Source organism: Acanthochromis polyacanthus, chromosome 6 (assembly GCF_021347895.1).
Source record: "Acanthochromis polyacanthus isolate Apoly-LR-REF ecotype Palm Island chromosome 6, KAUST_Apoly_ChrSc, whole genome shotgun sequence".
NCBI lineage: Eukaryota > Metazoa > Chordata > Actinopteri > Pomacentridae > Acanthochromis > Acanthochromis polyacanthus.
The window spans coordinates 28,727,288-28,743,277 of NC_067118.1; the positions used below are offsets into that span (position 1 = coordinate 28,727,288).

The 15,990-nt window shown below is 40.9% G+C and overlaps 1 protein-coding gene across 7 annotated transcripts in view; it reads left to right on the forward strand.

Annotated features, from left to right (window-relative positions):
• The window catches only part of LOC110957887 (synaptotagmin-2-like), a 69,046-nt gene that overhangs the window by 39,290 nt on the left and 13,766 nt on the right, over positions 1 to 15,990 (forward strand). For all 7 annotated transcript variants that reach the window (XM_051949844.1, XM_051949842.1, XM_022204112.2 and 4 more), the window contains 2 exons: positions 12,256 to 12,471; positions 12,820 to 12,980. In XM_051949844.1, the coding sequence (XP_051805804.1) occupies positions 12,276 to 12,471; positions 12,820 to 12,980 (357 nt within the window). In that variant the 5' untranslated portion in view covers positions 12,256 to 12,275. The remainder of the gene's footprint in view (positions 1 to 12,255; positions 12,472 to 12,819; positions 12,981 to 15,990) is intronic.

A 15,990-nucleotide genomic window follows, 5' to 3' on the forward strand; every position in this document is an offset into this window, starting at 1 on the left:
TCCTGCTGCTGCATCTGACTAAACATTCCTGTTTTTTTGGTGGATTTACCATAATGCAGGTGTCGTGTGCATGTTACTTTTGGTGCATGTGGTCCTAACTTTACTCCAAGCTAATTCATAAGCCGTGTAAAGAAAATACTAAGCAACCTTTGAGTCCTGATCTGCCCCAGGACCTATTTATGGTGTGCACCTTCACGCAATTTGTGTGCAATCTGTTATGATTCCACATCAGAGACTGTTGCGAGAATTTTTAGATGGAGGGGTACAGCTCCGGATCTAGATTATTCTCATTGATCATGCCTCATTTAGCTTTCCTTGTGGGTGTAGTACCTCTTTCCTGGAGAGTGTCCAGGAGGCTGCCCTGCTGACAGATGCTCTGCTTACCCCTTTAGCTCCACCGGCATCTCCCACAACCTCCCCGAACACTGAGAAACAGCCAAGTGGAGCCAGAAACAGCCATTAGACTAAGAAAACCTCAGGTCTGTTGTATTTTATCTGTAACGTAACAAAACAGACACAAGTCCCGGTGCTTCTTTGTCTTGTGGGACTGGGAGTAGTTAGACAAAAAAAGAGGCTGACAGTTGTGCTGAGGAGTATAGAGAGAGGGGTGGGGATTTCATAAAGTGCTGCAGGATGCTCTTTTTTCTGCTGTCTCTCATGGGACATATAGCACAGGCAGCACCGAGGTGACAGTACCAAGGACAAAACCTATCTTGAAATGCTTCTTCTTAGTGCCTAATGCTGATTCTTGCAATTCTGCATTGGGCCTGTCATTAGCACCACAGAGTATTTATCAAATCAAATTTCATTCAGATTCATCATCACAAACTCACTATGAATAGTTGCAGTACTAGAGAGAGCGACTGAGGTTTTCAGTCCAGCTTAAACCATCAGTTTCAAAGCAAACCCAAATGTACCACAGTTTTTACATAATGCACAAAGAGAATTATTTATCCTTCTGTCTTCACAAGGCATTGCGTCATGAGGTAACATGTAGAAATACAAACCAGGTTTATTCTCTCCCCAGGGAATCTGGTGGTGTAATTGTCACAGTAAGTCAATGGCTTGCCTTTAGAGTGGTCACATGATCACTCAGGTTTCAGAAGTATAGTAAACAAATGCATTGTGGAGCATGTGAGGGATCATATTGTATGTACATGCAGATTGGTATGTACTGTGTCTGTACATATGCTTACTTCTCCAATATCCAGAGTGCAGGATACTGTTTGATACTGAGCATGCTCTGAAGGTTCTTTTTTGTTAGGCTCTAAAACATTCAGGCAGGCTCATTAAGTCCGTACCTCAGGCAGCCGCTCCCAGTGGCTCCCACACTAAGAAATACTCTCCGAGTCTCTCATACATAACCAGAAAAATGAGAGGAAGCTTTGAAGTTCACCAATCTTATTTCTTTTTTTTCCTGTTGGCTCCCTCCAAGAAGGCAGCTGGTGCCCAAATGCGGGAACCGCTCAAAGACGAAAGAGAAAGAAAAGAGGTTTTATTCTAACTGTGCAGCTTGCATCCCATCCCACAGTAGAGTGGGTGTGCCCTCTTGCACTCATAACATTGTTGTTTTCCAAGTTCTTGCTAGTTCATGCGGTTGAAATATTCCCGTTAAGCTCTTGTGTTAAAGTATTCGCATGCAGAACGATGTTTAAAAGGCAGTCATGGTGGACTCGAATGAGTCAGTGGTTTTTGCTCTGACACATTAACACAACTAGCACCGTGATTGCTCAGCTACTGTCAGCTTCTCACTCCAGGTGAGAGCTGAGCCTCCCCAGTCTTGGCCCCAGCCCATGTGATGGTGTGTGTTGCTGGCAGACGTTGGTAGAGAGCTTCAGTGTTAAACGGTCAGATGCTGTCACTAGCCGCAGCATCCTGCTGTGCTGACAGGGCAATTTCACCTCTATTTAATCTTAACGGGGAGAGAAACATACATGCCAGTTGTTGTGAGATTCCTGCCAGCTTTTCATTGTGTTGGAGGAGAGGATTTGCGATGGTCGGAGAGCATCACACAGAGCAGGGAAACACTTTTCTGTAGAGAATGAGTAAAATATTTTCAGTGCGTTTCATCATATTGGATATATTTTGTATTTGTGTTTCTACCATGTTACTGCAAAACCTTTGAGTTTACACTGAGATTAGCTGCGTGGAACGTTTCAGATATATATATATACATATAAATTGATTGGCTTTACGTTTTGGGGAATACAGCTCTGGTAGAGATATGAAGCTACAAACAGTAGTCTTAGCTTAGCATCAAGAAAATAAACAGGAGAAATTCCACTTCTCAGAACTTTTTAAGAAGTACTTCAAGACAGATCTGGTTTCTGGTCTCTATTTGCCCGTTTCCAATCTTTGTGCTAATCTAAGTAGGTCTGAAACTACTACTCACTTATTTTTTTTATTGTCTAATCAGTTGCTAATTATTTTCTTGTGCTTTTTTATTTGTTTAGCTAACAAAAAAATTGCCATCACAACTTCCCAGCATCCACATTGACATCCCCCCTATTTTGTTTGACCATAAGTGCAAAGTTGAAACATGTTTAATTTGCTATTATGTATGATGAAGCTACTCTGAATACATGAGAGATCGATAAGCATGGGTATTTTTTGCTTTAAAATACCTAAAACGTTGATTCACTGTAGCTTTATAACTCCAAATAGTCCTGAAGCAGTCCTGAAGTTCTGCTGCAATTTGGTTGCTCGCCATACATACATGACTAGTGGTGTCACTGTATTTTATGTGTATGTAGCCCTGAAATAGAAAGAAAATACGGGTATTTCCCAAGATGGCACACTGCTAGTTCAGTGCAGTCATAATTGAAGTTGAAAGCAAATCTTGCATTGTAGTCTCCTTCTTCACATATTTCCCCCTTTTAGAACAAATCACCTCTCTGCAGTGCTGCAGAAGCCCTCTGCTCTGTCACATTTCCTCTACACAGCCTTACATGCAGATTGGGTCACTGTCTCTGTGACAGAATGATTAATCGGCCTATCAGGGGACAGGGAAAGGGGCTGTGCTGAGGGGGAGAGGGAGGATGTATGGCAACTGGCTGTAAATGATCCCTTCAGCTCCTCACTAGGCATTCAAACCCCGGCACCTCCCACCTTCTTTTCAAGGGTCCCTCCTGATAATAGCTGAGTCACATTCAGCTGCAGGTGAGAATAACCATTGTTTTATCTGCACAAGCAGGTTTGTAAATGAGCCTCTCTGGACTGCCCTTTGGGTCAGCGCACAATGAGATATAAGAGGGAGAGGCTTTTCTCTAATTCTCTTTAGCTGGATGATGTGCAGTGCACCTTTTTGACATCCTAATCTCAGTGGCTGCCCTCAGATCAGCAGTGACACCAGAAGGATTTCCTGATGCTCTTGCATTTTTGGTGTAATTGCCCTTTTGACAGCTCTGAGTGATGTCCAGTTTTTACTTGTGGTTGCTTGTATTGTTTGTGTTTGCATTCAGAGCATTTGTGCAGCCCTGCAGCTAAACAGGGGGATCTGGTGCCTCGGTAAATGCCGTCCTGGATGGTTGCATAAGCAGTTTTAGTGACTGTGTTGCAGATCGGTTGCTGACTGAGCCTGTAAATGTCATTCACTCTGTTGATTGTTGGTGCAGAGAAATGTTTATTGCCACAGTCATGGCTTAAAAATAACACATTTTATCCGTTCACCCGAAGAAAAAAACTTTGAAAATCACAGTAAGCCTGTAAAATTCTAAGCTTTCCCTCAGCTCTTTTATTTAACAGTAAAACGACCATTAGCTGTTGATTTTATTTGTATTGCATTAGACTATATGTGCCAAGTTATCCTTAGAAAGGGAACATATGCATCTTAAAAGAAAGCTGGACAGCAGGGTTTTGCATAACTCCGAAGTCATAGCCTTGTTAGTCAACTTTAATGTTTTAATCACTGCTAAGTAAAATTATGCCCCCTGACAGATGCTTGGCGCAACCTCATCGATGTGTTATGGCCCGAGATTCGAAGCCTCTTGGTCAAGAATTTTAGAATCTGGCTCTGGCACTGCAGGTTTTTTTGTGCTGTGTTTTTGGATTTGCCAGAGCTTTTGTCAGTCTCTTGGCTCTCTCTACCATGAAATGATAAAAGAGGGAGTGCTTTGCAACTACAGAAGGCTACCTTGCAGAAATCTGTCTCTGCCACACAGTTAGCATTTGTTTGCCTGTGCATGCCAGCTGAAATCTGTTCTGTTAACTTTCGATGTGCAAGTGATGAACAATTCAGGGCTTTGTAAGGTATATTTATGCAACTTTGCTCAAAATCAGCAAAAAAAAAAAAAAAAAGACAAGTGCAGAAGTAGCAAACATAGAAAAGTATAAATCGAATGGTATCTCTCAGTATTTAGATTCATGCTGAAGTTAAGATGGGGCATTTTCTAAAAGTTTTGTAAATAATGAGCTCACTCCCTATACACAAGCATAAATGACATTTGCCACAGTTCTATTATTGTAATGACTATTTTATGCCTAAATAATTGAATATACTCTTAGGTTTGGCTCAGGCCAAGTTGCACACAGTGTTTCATCCTTTGGTGGTAAATAACAAGCAATGCAGCCATCAGTATCCTCCCTGTAATCCTATTAAAACTTGGCCAAAAATGAGACCATTATGACTACAGGAGCCCCAAGTCCATTTTAGCAGGGGTGAATTACCATAGAGTTGCAAGAGGTCAAGAACAAAGCTGCACATTATCTCTAATTGAAAGAACCATCTCAGCTCAGCTTTCTGACTACAGTCTGATGAATCTAATAAAATACTATGCCCCTTGTTCTCTAAATGTTCCAGTACACATTTTCAGCTAAAATCAAGTCCAGGCGGATCAGGGGTCAGCTGTGACTCAGTGCTCGCTGAGCCAATATTCTCTTCTTCCAGTTTCTTCAAGTGTGTTTATCATGAATTCGAGATGCTTGCGATGCCTTTGAACAATTACCCTTTAAATGATATCCTCAATATCTTATGCAACTTGGCTCATACCTAAAATAGCTCATTGGGATTCAGATGAAAAGAGTCACTCAGCATGAAAAGCATAAATACAAATTTAGAGCACACTCACACCAACAAATTCTCAGAGAGAGCTAATCTGTGAAAGGAATACCACTTTGCACAGAGGCTGCTATGGCCTAAATCACAAATTATGAAATTGAGAGTCTCTCTAATATGTAAGTCCTTGCAAGTTTCAAAGTTCTTTTATTTTTATTTTCTTTTTAAAATAATGTGACCCATCGTGCTGTAGTAACCACATTAGTACGACTTAGAGGTAATGAAGCTGCACAGGATGCGCAGCTAGTTCAGCTGGAGGCCAAACACTCCACCCACCCACACATAACCCATAATGTCACAGATGGCAGGGGCCTCAGTGGGGGCTGAATCATTCCATTGGGGTCACATTATTCACTTTGCTTTGTATCTTTGAGGACCCTGATCCTGATCTTGAAGTGGCCTGTGACAGCCGAACAGCCGTCACTGTTGTTTCTCTTTGAGCACAGCAACCTTTTCACAGCGCCTAATATTCGATGCTTAATTTGCCACCCCACTGCTTCTGACTGTTGCCCCGAGCTGCAGTCATGTGACCTTGTGACCAGTTTTCTTTGCGTGTACAGAAGCCATTTTGAAAGTGAATATTAAGACATTCGCAGGTTTTGATTCATGTGCTACATTTAATTAGAAACCTGGATTTTTTTTTTTTTAACATATAGATCATCCACCAGCAGACAGCTGTGAGAGCTGCTCTGGAGGCGAGTTGTCTGCACCGCTGGAAAACAAACTTGGCCGCCTGGCTGTAGATTGTTAATTAATTGGTGCTCGGGGTACTTGCTGTTGCTCAGTGAAACAGCTGCATGACTTAAGCTCACTCTCCTTAGGTTGTTTTCTCCTGAATCTGACCTGGGTGTTAATAAGCCCTCGATAAAACACAACCCCCACATGTGGCTTATCAGCAGCCTGGGTTTTCCCGTCACAGGAGAGGATGACACACTATGCGGTCAGTGTCACCACACGCATGATGTCAGATATGGAAACAGCATTTCTTAGTCATGTGTTTATATGTTAGCGTTGAGTTTGACAGGTGGGGATAATTAGGTGAGAGCCATCAGCTCTGAGGCCTGTCTGAGTGATTCATATTAGTCCCATAATGAAGATGAAGACAAATTATGATGCAGTTACTGTGCTTGAGTATTTTTGAAAGATTAGTGATCTTTTTTATTGCAAAAAAACTCCTGCTTTCCTGCACAAAACATATGCAGTTCATCCTCTTCAATTTCCTGCAGGACCAATACCACAATACCATAGCTTAGGAGTGACTCTTATTATAGTTTTATGTGTAACTTGCATGCTCTCATGTTCTTTACCTTTCATGCTGCTGGAACTGTGAATTTCTCTTTGGAGATTAATAAAGTATCTATTTATCTATCCATCTGAAGATGTCAGCCATAAAGAGTAACATCTCTGGTTTGAGTCTAGATCATTTTCCTTCCGTTTTTTATGAGATGAACTCAAAGATCTAAAACTTTTTCCGCATACACAATATCACCATTTCTCTCAAATATTGTTGACAAATCTGTCTAAATCTGTCATAGTGAGCACTTCTCCTTTGCTGAGATAATCCATCCCACCTCACAGGTGTGCCATATCAAGATGCTGATTAGACACCATGATTAGTGCACAGGTGTGCCTTAGACTGCCCACAATAAAAGGCCACTCTGAAAGGCGCAGTTTTGTTTTATTGATTAGCCTCTTCAATGGTTAATCTGATTTTGATACTGATTGTATAAATTCAGGATTTTTTTCAGGGAACGTCAGTCTATAAGAGATGCATAGTAAGCAATCTGTGTTTATTCTACCACACAGCAGAAGTCCTTCATCCATTTGAAGGACTGGATGTGTTTGTAAGACAAAATCTGTTCAATTCTTTTGTAATAAAAGAAGCATAGCACGCAGCCTTTCCAGTTTTGACTGATTTCTGCAGTAGTGAGTTTTATATTAATCAAAGCCATCTGCCTTCACTTTAACTTACAGCATGTTTCAGCTGGTAGAGGTGAAACAATACATTTAACCTTAATGTACCACAGATCATTTCAATAAGAGCAGTGTTAGTATGTGAGGTTTCTCTGCACAGTTTGTTTGCACAGCAAAGATAAAACTGCTTGATCCCCATCCAGCTCAGAGCAGTGTGTTTAGTGATAAGGGCCAGATCATGCCCATAGCTGCGCTGCTCTGGGCCGTGCAGCCAAGCCATTTTGTTTTAACTAATTCTGATGACTCAAACTCTAACGAAATGAGACTCGCATTGAGAGATGGAGCTCAAAACTCCCACAGATCTCAGTAATCAAGTATTATATGACATGCATATTGGATAAGAAGTCTATTTTTAACTTTAATTCTACCATGGAAGGTTTTCCTGAGTGGTGACGCTCCTGTTTCAGCAACACCCCACTCCATGCTCAGACAGTAAGCATTTACCACTTGGAAGCTGCCCAGAACAACCACAGTCTAATGTATTGGTCATTGTACAGTTCTGCTGGAGCAGATGGAGGTTTAGAGTCTTGCTCAGGGGCATGTCACTGGCAGTTATAAGCAAAGGGGAAAGCGAGGATACTGCTACTGTTACTTTTCTTCAGAACTGAATCTGTTGGCGCAGGGGTTGAATTGGCGGCTTCCCAGTCTGCATTCCAGTTTTCTTACCCTGAGGGCAAAATTAACTTAACTAACAAGCTCTATACAAGTCTGGAGACTGTTGTGTTTATGTATTGTATGTTTATGAGAGAATTATAGATCCATCTGATTATCATAAGCAGCATGGCTTAGGGACTGCAGTGTCACTTGATGCAGACTTAAGTATCAGATTTCATCCTCCCTAAAGGATGAATGCTAATGACTTTGTTGATCCCTTGATTTTTCCTCTAACGTCACCAGTAGGCGAACATTTACACTTTCTAGTGAAACATCTACTAAGTGCAGAATATTGTACAGATATTCATGATTCCAAATGATGTATTGTAATGGTGACTTTGGTAATTTCCTGACTTTTCCTCTTGTATCATGAGAGATTCGTGTTTGCGGTCCTGAGTACAACGTTGTCACAATCTTTAGATCAAGATCAATCATAGTAACTGTGGTGATTTTGCGGATGGATGGATGGATGGATGGATGGATGGATGGATAGATGGATAGATGGATGCATAGATGGATGGATGGATAGATGGATAGATGGATGCATAGATGGATGGATGGATAGATGGATAGATAGATAGACAGATAAAGCCTTAATTAATCCCACGACAGGGAAATTATCCCCGCTGCCATTAACTCAAAAGGTAATTTTTTGCCGTGATTTACAACTAAATACATGCAAAGCTAATCTCATCCCCATCACCCAGAATTGTACTTTGTGTTTTGCGCATATTATCAGATGTTTGCATCTAAACCAGGATTGTAAACCCAGTAAAAACTACAGCAGGGTCAACAATAGCATGCTAGCCTTTGGTACAGGTTTGTGGAGCTGCAAGCATGGCTGTGTACTTGCAGTCTTTTCGGAAATTTTGCCTCATTTTACTTGGAGATTTCAGAATATTGTGATCTGAGATGCGTCATCTGTGCCAACTAATTCAGGAGACCCTCCTACGGGTTGCATTCAGAGCCGAAGAAACAAATGACCCGTATCAAGACTTGCTTAGTGACCTGCTTGTTATTTGAAAATTCTGTATATTTTTGCAGCCTCACTTAGCAGACACTTCCTCACAAGTCTTGTTGAAAGACATGAGTTGGAGAGCTCAGACAGCATTCTTCAAAACAGAAGTGGTTTTTGTTGCAGATTGTCTTTGAGCACTGAGAGCCGTGAAACAGGACTAATGGCTGTCGTAAAACAAAATTTGCGTCCTCTTCGTCCGTCCTCACTGTTGCCATCAGAGTGGAGGAGATAAAATGCTCGAGCACATATCCATGAATGTTAATTTAATTGGTCTGGCTTGGCCCGATGTGAGGGACAAACAGGATAAAATGGACATAAATCTCAGATGTAAGTGGATGCCTTTAGCATTGTCACAGTACCTACAGTAATGTATAAAACACAGCGCAGACAGTGAGACTTGTGATTGCTACTTTATTGAACAACCCACTCGTTTTTAAAAGTGTGATGGGCGAAAGCATTTCTGAGTAATTTTCTCAATTTTCCCAATTACTACAACGATGTCTGCGGTTCATTTTCCATCTCAGTATATTATCACAAGATGTCGGTAACATCATCCTACATAACGGCAGCAGCAAGTTATTTTAGCGTCATATATTTTAAGATGTACAAACTGGTCCTGGCCTCTGAATAATATAAGCTCATCCTTCCTGCTGTCAGCCTCAATTTGAATAATTTATATGCAGCAATAAATAGAAGCAGAATCTCTGGCACCAACTTGGAGAATTGGCACTTGAGAAATAGGAAATTCCCCCCTTTTTCCCGCATCACCTTGACTTTAATAAAATCAACATCAGAAGTCCTCTCTTGTTATGCTTGTCATCTTTCTCTGTTTTCTGAATCGAGGTCTCGCCCGATCACTCATCACTGTGTCGACAGGCTGCTTTCAGCTGCACTTGTCACACTGTGATTTCTGGAACCGATAAGAGCTCTGATTGAACATTTGTTTGGCCTGTGGAAACACAACTGGAGAATAGCGTGCAGTTGTTCATTTTGTTTCTTTACACCTCTCCTGGTCAGGCGGTGTTAGCTCGAGTGTAGAAGGAGCATCTGGCGACGCAAGAGGTGTGATAAATAGGAGGTTGATGGTGATTTCTCATGAATAATGTTGGTTATTGATCTCAAATTATTGTCCAGTGATCTCACCAGCTCGTGAAATATGTTAGGAAATGACTGTAAAATGGCAGACTGTGCTGTAAAAGGACATAATAAATATTTTAATAAATTAAATTAATGTGAACCTCTTTGGTGAAGTTCATAAAAAGAGGTTTATTAGGTATTTCAGAAACTTTGTTACAGTTACTTTTCAATTGTCTTTGCACTCCCAGCATTGCTATGTACTAGCAGTTGCATAAGCATCTGTATCTTCTATGATAACATGGATTCATACTAAATTGTAAATGGTCCATGTATATACGTATGTAGTGCCTTTTTAACCACATAGCATGAACAATGTGCGAATGTATTAATTTACATCATATGCACTTTTCCGTTTATTAGTCATCTATAGGGAATTTTAGTAAATTATTTCATGCTGGTTTATTTACGTTCTTTCTTTTGTTAAAAATATCACTGTGTAATACTTACACTCAACAAAAATATAAACACAACACTTTTGTTTTTGCTCCCGTTTTTTATGAGATGAACTCAAAGATCTAAAACTTTTTCCACATACAAAATATCACCATTTCTCTGAAATATTGTTCACAAATCTGTCTAAATCTGTCATAGTGAGCACTTCTCCTTTTCTGAGATAATCCATCCCACCTCACAGGTGTGCCATATCAAGATGCTGATTAGACACCATGATTAGTGCACAGGTGTGCCTTAGACTGCCCACAATAAAAGGCCACTCTGAAAGGTGCAGTTTTATCACACAGCACAATGCCACAGATGTGGCAAGATTTGAGGGAGCGTGCAAATGTCATGTTTGGTCATTTTAACCCATTATGACATTTTCTTAAGCTACAGTTTATCAGTTTGGGAGCAAAATTTCTGTCACTGTGCAGCTTGAAAATGTAATGAAATGAAAAACAAATTGAGGCCTGAGACTTTCGTTCCTCTGAGGGACTTTAAAGATCCCTGCCAGACATTATTTATTAAAATATCAAAAATCCTTTGCTTGGAGTGATAATATACGTGTATTTTTTTTTCATTTAAAAAAACTCATCTGCTCCTTTTCCCTCGCTGAAAAATCCAAAATCTATAAATATGCAAATATTGTTCATTTCAAAAGCTTAACTGCTGGACACCAGATGTTCCCTACTTGACTGAAGTTTTAATTCTTATCATACGTACCCTGGAAGTTTTCTATTTGCACATCACACTTGTTCAAATTGCATACTAAGCCAAATTTTGCTTCCAAACTGTCACAACATCCTCTTGCTTTTGCGCTTTCTCCCTTCTGCTGTACGTGTTGTACATCTGCACAGTGAAGGTCAAACCTCCAAGTGAAGCAACAATATGAGCAGTTTAAAGCTGCAGCTGGTGACGTTTTCTGCGATAGATAATGCTTCGGATTACTCTTAATTTTATGTGTGGGTGAAATTATTACTTTGTGTGATTGTTTTGATATATAGATATAATTTATTCACCAGCCTTTTCTATGAAAACAATTATTGATGTCAGCGAGACTCCTGAAATAAATAAAGCCCACCTAACCCCATCAGAGTTGTAAACAAACTTAATTGACTTTCACTGGCTTTTGCATTAAAGAAAGATCTATGGCAAATATTGCAAAACCTATTTTGCTTTGTCTGGCAGCGTTTGTAGATGTGGCAGATGGATTTCTTGCACCTATTTGAAGGTATATTCCCGAAACAGCATTGACAAACTTTGGATTTAAGCTTCTGCCACGCATTAAAAAGCTCAAAAACGAAGTTGAACTGTGTTTTATGTTACTTGAAAAACAAGAAAGAGTCGTTTTGTGTGTAAGTATCTATGAATAATTAATTTGATTCCTATCTACCGTGACTGTTATGTTATCCCAGGTACATTTGATTGGTTGGATTTGGTGACTGACATTTTTTCAAACAGACAGTTAGAGTTGTTTGGAGTTCAGTATTTTAATCAAACCACAAATCCCATACCAGCTGTCCTTCTCTACTACCTGAGCTACAGCAACTGTTCAATCCTTTTTACCATTTAGACAATTTTCAATAGTTTTCAGCAGTTAAGTGGCTCTGCTGGGCGTTTGATTTAGATGCCAATTTTAGAACAGCTCCAATATATTTTAAAGCACCAGACATTATCCATCCATTTAGATTAAACAGTTAGTAACTGGTACTAGAACACATCACCTCTTTTGATTGTTTTCTGCTGATTTAACGGCATGTGTTACCACTTTTACCCATGCAGTTCTTTTCAAATGTCTCCAAAAAATGTGAAAATTGGTCGAGTGAGTCAATCTTTCAGTGAGTAACCGTGGATACCTGCCTGCGAAGTTTGACAGCGTGTTGGCACACAAAGCAGAAAATAATGTGCACACAGAAAACAAGTCATGGATGGCTTAATGGTTTTTAGCCTCTCCTCACGACACTGTTTTCATGCTGTTTTTCAGGGACTGTGTGTGCAGCCTAAATGACGAAGTTCAACTTGTTGAAGCATCAGACAACGCCCATGGTCGCTGCTAAACCAACGGGGGCCAGTGCCTTGACTGTGACTCCAGCCCCTGTTGCATTAGTCTCCGCCGACAACTCCACCGAGCCAGTCAACAAGAACGATGCCTTCGACGAGATCAAAAACAAGTTTCTGAATGAAATCGACAAGATCCCACGTGAGTGAACGCGTACCTGTTCTGATCAACCATCAGCCAGCTTTTATTGATGTGACTCTCAGCAATGATTTTGGAATTAGATTGTTCCTTTTGCTGCAGGCATCGGCAGCCCCATAATGTCTTTATTCAGTATTGATCACGGGCAGCTCTTCCTCATGGCAGAGAAATCTAATTTTCACCCAATCTAATTGCTAACCTACCACCTCTTACTAAATATATTTGGCCCAGGACATGACGTGAAGTAAACGCCAAATGATTGGTTGGTCAAATGTCAAAGTATTTGCTTCTTTCTTCCTTTTTCTCGGTGTGAATGCGCCATCTACACATGGGTCTGTATGTTCTCCTCAGTGCCGTCCTGGGCCATCATTGCCATTGCCGTGGTCGCTGCTTTACTCATTCTAACATGCTGCTTCTGCATCATCAAGAAATGCTGTTGCAAGAAGAAGAAGAACAAGAAGGGCAAGAAGGGGAAGGGTGACATGGGAATGAAGAACTTGAAAGGGGGAGAGGTATGTTCCACCGAGGGAGGCTGAGGGAATTTGCACTTACATGAAGCAAGACTCACCGCAAATAACGTTAACCTTCTTATGATCCTGTTATGTAACAGCTGGAGGGCTTCATGTGTAACATTGTACTGGGATAAAGATAAATTATATGTTTGATCTTTTTGACTCAGCTAATTAATCACATTTGACATATTTTAGTTTAAAAAAATGGATTTCCTTTTTGAAATGTGTGAGATGAGTTAAAAACACAGGCTGTTTTAATGCCATGCTAACCCAGTCAAGTGTATTCTCCACAGGTGTTAATTGCATTCTTTATCCACCATGATTATCATTTATTTTGATTTTTCTCTTTCTTTTTTTGTTAGTTTAATGTATTTGTCATGATTGTTATTGTTGCTCTTTCTCTCACTTATGCTTTGGGAGTCGAGTGAAAAATGACAGGACTCTTATCTCTTCAGCCCAACCATTGTTTTCCTTACAGTCATAAAAGAGTAATTATGAAAATTAGTAGTTAGCACAATGCTGTTGTTTGGGGCCTATAATTATTAATTTTTTCCCCACGTACATGATTGATGATTCGATGAAGCACAAAGAAGAATACATCTAACAGTGAAGTTATTTTAAAGCCCCAATGGCCCTGCTGCACAAGATATGATTGTGCTAATGAGGAGGCTCCTCTCTCTGTCATTTTCCTCGCTCCCTACAGTGTAGCTGACTGCATTTGCTGTGATTACCCTTCTTTGGTGTCTGCTGTGAGTTCAATCTCTTCCTTTGTCTCTGCTCTCCTCCTTCCTGCTTTGTGTCTTATGTGTGCTCCGTGTATCTTGACTGTGGTGGACTTCTCTGCCTACGGTAGGTCTGATAGCACGCGGCGCCCCTCTCTGGCCGCTCTGTGTAAGCGCAGACCAGGGCAGGGGGGAAGCGGTGGTTTGGGGGGGTTGGGCTGGGCTGGGCTTGGAGGGGGTTTGGATTGCAATGAGGATGACAATGAGTGCTATGGCTTCCTTAGTTTTTTTGCAAGCTTAGGTGCTGCGGGTGCTTGAGGACTCTATGGGAGCGATTAAGCTGCTTCGCAAAATCCACTGAACTGATATGCCGCACCAACTGCTATGTCTTGAATATCCAGAGATTGCAATTTTTTTGGCAAAAAAACAACCAAACAAAAAAATATGTCTAAGTGCCTATGGTTTGAAATGAACATGAAATTCATCCTATGGTTGAGCCTTTGAATGACGAGTGCACTGAGCAACTCACTAGAGATCACTAACATGCATGAGCAAGGGGTAAGCTGGATATTTGTCAAATTCTAAGCAACTGAAACCTTTCCCAACTGAGAGCTAAGAGCATGTTTCCACCTTGACAGGCCTCGATTGTGCAGCACAACCAAAAACTAGAAGTCTCGAAAACTCACATTGACTTGGGTATGAAATTCACAAGCTGTACCCCGGTTGTGCAAACACGCTCCGAGTTCCATGACAGATAAACCTGTTTGTACCTCTTGACAAAGACCAGCATATGCCCTTGCAGTAGGTACCATTGAATGGCCACAACTTGACTTGAGAGTAACTTTCCTGGATGACCCATGCTGCTGACATACAAGGTGACAGTCATTGATGCCCTCTCTCTCCCTGAAGCACTTGGGTCTCATTGAAGAGAAATGGTCGGCCAGAATGTCTGCCCGCATTTGCAGTCAACTGCAGAGGCCTGATTTCAGTTGATCTAAAGCTAAGGCTACAATCACCTGGCTGCTTTAAACACACGTTCTTTTTACTGAAACATTTGCACCGAGCTCACATTTCACCCCATGCAGTTGACCGAAGGGCATCCATTCAGACATACCATGTCTTCATCTTTGAACCCCCACTGGAAGTTTGAGTAGAACTTAAATTCTCAATATAGCATGATCCCTTCTTGGATATGTACATTTCACTCAGAGCATAAGTGCAAAAAATTTTTGGGCTTTACAAAAATTTGTCGCAGATGTTGGAAAAAAAAATACATCAAAGCATAAACTTACATCTCTTCAGAAACCATAAGATAATCCATTTACATTTGTCATTTAGAAATAAAGTCGAATCCTGCATTGTGTGGCCTGGCATGCTTGAATGAAAATAAAGATAGAGAATGCCACGTAAGAAGATGTTGTGGGAGAATGAGTGTGAGAGAGAGAGTGAGAATTTAAGCATGCATGAGAGTTTGCATGTAAGCAGATGTGTGTGTGTGTGTGTGTGTGTGTGTGTGTGTGTGTGTGTGTGTGTGTGTGCTGAGGGTGTGCAGCGAATATGGTGTGCAGAGGGTGTGATGGTGTGTGTGTGTGTGTGTGTTATCTGTGTGTGTGTGCCCTGTTCCTCTTCCAGCTCATCACTGAGTAGCTGGACCCTCCAGTCTTACGAAGACATCAGTGTTTTTTCAAGAAGACAGCCATAGGAAAGTAGGCCATGCTGAGATATTATCCAGCTTCTTACCGTATCCGAAATGGAAGTTTACTTTAATATTCATATCGGAGCAAATTACTCTCATTTGATTAGTCGTGACTGCCTCTAAAGAGATGAAACACTCAAGAGTCACTGGGTGTGATGTAAAGGCAAGATGGACGATAACAGAAGATTTGATTTATCTTCTTCATCATGCCCTGATTATCTCAGGAGCAGTTAACTGTCAGTGAACTGCAGAATTTTGCTCTAGCGTATGATCAGGAGGCACAGAAATTCACATCAGCCGGAAAATCTGGACTTTATTTGGAGTGAATTGTGAAATCTCTCAGTAATTCTCTAAGTTACAGCAGTCAGACCAGAGTACAATAACAGCAGCACAATCCTATGAACAATACCAGTGTAAACACGTTAATGAGACTTTGGGATGTCAGGGGAAGATAATCGGCAGACGTTAATATTGTCTGGCTTGAAGTGAACCTGCTTGTCAGGCTGCTTACACTGTCAGCTGCCACAGCGGCTGTTATCAGGCCGTCTCCACCTGCAGTTTTAGCAAGTTTGAGAGCTTTTCAAGAAAAGTG